The sequence below is a fragment of the Athene cunicularia genome, assembly GCF_003259725.1.
Source record: "Athene cunicularia isolate RWA chromosome Z unlocalized genomic scaffold, athCun1 chrZ_part1, whole genome shotgun sequence".
Lineage (NCBI taxonomy): Eukaryota > Metazoa > Chordata > Aves > Strigiformes > Strigidae > Athene > Athene cunicularia.
The window spans coordinates 26,680,797-26,684,050 of NW_020799142.1; the positions used below are offsets into that span (position 1 = coordinate 26,680,797).

The 3,254-nt window shown below is 58.2% G+C and overlaps 1 protein-coding gene across 1 annotated transcript in view; it reads left to right on the forward strand.

The window, feature by feature from the left end:
* ARID3C (AT-rich interaction domain 3C) overlaps window positions 1-2,987 on the forward strand; it is a 10,151-nt gene extending 7,164 nt beyond the window's left edge. The window contains exons 4-8 of the mRNA XM_026865838.1: window positions 562-745; window positions 969-1,213; window positions 1,503-1,772; window positions 1,943-2,032; window positions 2,845-2,987. Coding sequence (XP_026721639.1) covers window positions 562-745; window positions 969-1,213; window positions 1,503-1,772; window positions 1,943-2,032; window positions 2,845-2,987 — 932 coding nt within the window. The remainder of the gene's footprint in view (window positions 1-561; window positions 746-968; window positions 1,214-1,502; window positions 1,773-1,942; window positions 2,033-2,844) is intronic.
* Window positions 2,988-3,254: the final 267 nt, after the last annotated feature.

Genomic DNA, 3,254 nt, shown 5'->3' on the forward strand with positions numbered 1-3,254 from the left:
GGGGGGGGGGGGGGGATTTTAAAAAGATAAAACCTCTCTGTAGGGAGGTTATAGGGTGAGTCCCTCCAGAAGGGTTATGGCTGGAGTCCCTCTTCAGAGAGGGTTGTAGAGTATGTCCCTTCATGAAGTTTAGATGAGTCTCTCCTTATGGGGCTCTGGAAGGGGGTTACAGAGAGAGGGATGCTCTGAGAGATTTTGGGAGTAATACTCTATAGCTTTAAGAGTTGGAGGAAGCACTTTGCCCATCCCACTGTGCCCCCACATCCTAGCTGAGAGTGTACCCATGCCCACCAACAGCTCCATCGATGGGGACCCTCTGCCAGCCTGCTGGGGTCTGCCCTGTTCACGGGCACCATACCACTCTCCCAGGCACCCTGGTGTCCTGCCTGCATCCCCCATGCCCATGGGTCCTCACCAGGCACGGAGACATGCATCTCCCCTTGTGGAGCAGCCAGTACCCACAGTGGCAGTGAGGACAAGGTGGGGACTGTGTCGCCAGGGATTGAGGGTCCCCATGGGCTCACCCCACACCCTTTTCTCTCTCCCATGTGTGGTTGGAAGGGACGCCTGTGAACCGCATCCCCATCATGGCCAAGCAAGTGCTGGACCTGTACACACTGTACCGACTGGTGACGGACAAGGGTGGCCTGGTCGAAGTCATCAACAAGAAGATCTGGCGGGAGATCACCAAGGGCCTCAACCTACCTACCTCCATCACCAGTGCTGCCTTCACCCTCCGCACACAGTGAGCGCCCAGCAGTGGCAGAGAGTGAGGGGCACCTGCCCTCAGGCACCCACTGACTTGGATGTCCCAGAGCTATAAGCAGGGTCCAGCATGGGGTGCCCTAAAAGGGGATAGAGGGCTCTGCCTCTTCCCATGTGCCCTCCCTGCCCTGGTCCCCACTCAGCACAGGGCTGGCTGGGAGGTGCATGGTGCTGGGTCTCATCCTGGCTCTCTCTCCATGTAGATACATGAAGTACCTGTATCCCTATGAATGTGAGAAGCGGGCACTCAGCTCTCCCGGGGAGCTTCAAGCTGCCATTGACAGCAATCGTCGGGAGGGACGGAGGCAGACTTTTGGCACGGCACTCTTCAACTACTCGCCGACTGGCACCCCAACCCTTCTGAGTTCCCCCAAAATGCCTCTGCCAGCTCTTAGCATCTCCACACACAGCTGCAACCAGCTCAGCCAAGTGCACACTGTTAAGAAAGGTGGGTGAGGACCACATCTGCCCTGCAGCAGTCATCTCATCCCTGGCAGGGGGATGTTCCCTGTCTGCTCTTGCCCTTTTTGCTTGGGGAAAATAGGAACAATTTTGTTCTTTTAGTCTCTCTCTGGGACTGAGAAAGTTTTTTTTTCTCCTGGCTTTGGAGGATGACCAAGCCCAGATGCTGGGGGTCCACCCTGCCCCATGCCAGTGGGATGGAGGTGATACTGGCTGGGGATGCTGAGATGGGGTGGTAATGGGGGGGACATGCTGAGGTCTCTCGGTCGTTGCAGAGGATGGCATGCTGGCAGCAGCAGTGCCAGGGCGCATCGCTATCCCAGTGGGACTGGCTGGCCACCATCTCACAGCAGCTCAAGCAGCAGCTGCCTCGCAGGCAGTGGTGCTGGAGCAGCTGCGGGAGAAGCTGGAGACAGGGGAGCCCCCGGAGAAGAAGATGGCCCTGACGGTGGAAGAGCAGCAGCGGCTGATGCAACACGCACTGCAGCACAACCTCCTGGCCGTGGCCTCCCAGTTCCCCATGAACGTCAAGATCTCCAACAGAGGTAGCGAGCTGCAACACCTCAGCTTGGGTCACCCCATCCCTTGGCACCCCAGCAAGGAGCGGCTGGAGAGGAGCATGGATGACTGGAGAGGCCAGGGCATCGCTTCCCTCTCTTGGGCAGGTTCTTGTTTCTGTTTCTCTAATGCTCATATTGGTATTTCCTTTCCCCAGATGACAGACAGGAGACCGCATTGAACCTGTCCACCAACGGCATTAACAGTATCAACATGTCAATAGAAATAAATGGAGTTGTCTACACAGGTAAATAGAAGGGCCGCTTGGCCCGTGTAATTGCGGCCGGGAAATCCAATAACTTATAGCCACTGCCTGGCCAGCAAGTCCTTCCTTCAATCTGATGTCTTTACTATAAAATCCATTGTAATGAAGTGGCAGGGCCTGGGGAGAGGGGGCAGGAGAAGGAGGGGGTCAGCAAGGATGGAAATTGACCCCCTGCAGAGGCTAGCAATGAAGGACCAAAGTGAGGGGTGATGAGTGGATGGACAGATGGACTTGGGCTGAGAAGTGCAAAAAGGCACCTGGGGTCATCCCCCACCACGGGGTCCTGCAGGTAGGGCTTGAATTTAGGATTGCCCCAATGCTGGTGTGCCCAGAGGGTCTCTGTCTGGGTGCAGGGGTTGGCTGGTTGCAGAGCATGCTGTTGGGAGCAGGGGAAGATGTTGGGGTGCTTTGCTGGAGCAAAGGTTTCTTCGGGATGTCAATGTGCCGCTACCTGGCTACGCAGTTATTCCCATGGCCCCCAGATCTCTGCCTGCCCTGCTGAGACATCCCCAATTAAAATCGATGGCTTTTACTTCAGGACTTAAATATTTAATGAGCTGGAAAGGTCAGGGCTAATCAGCACATGGGGCTGCCAGCCAAACAGTCCTGGGCCACCCCATGGGCTACCCCACGTGGATGAGAGTGGCTGGGCTGAGGGAGGCACCAAAGGTGATGGGGAGGCCTGGAGCCCCTAGGGGTGCTGGTTCCACCCTCTCCAGCCTGGGTGCTGGGGGCCAGGTGAGCAGACCCCCCAACCCCGGGCTTGCCCTAACCCCCTTGCTCTTACTCCCCAGGCGTCCTGTTTGCTCGCCGGCCCCAGGCCCCCCTGGCACCCGGTGGAGGGAGCACCCAGAGCCGGCCAAACCCTGTGCCTGCCCCGAACCCACTGCTCCCAGCCCCCTCGCACAGCCACACTCCCACCAGCACCTCGCTGTAGGGTATATGCCTGCCCCCTGCCCCGCTCCCAAAGCAGCTGGGGGTCCCTAGGGCCTGGGGAGCTGAGCTGTGGGACCCGGCTGGACCACCAAGGCGGAGGGGGACCTGAAGGTGCCTCTTGCTGCAATACTGAGCTGTATCCGTGCAAAACTGTAAGCACCCACGTGGGCACTTTTGTCCCTTACCCCCCATGCGTGGGACCCCTTCTCCATGCATGCCCTCTGACACACCCACCTTCCTTCCCAGGTGCTGCCCCCAGGGTGACACC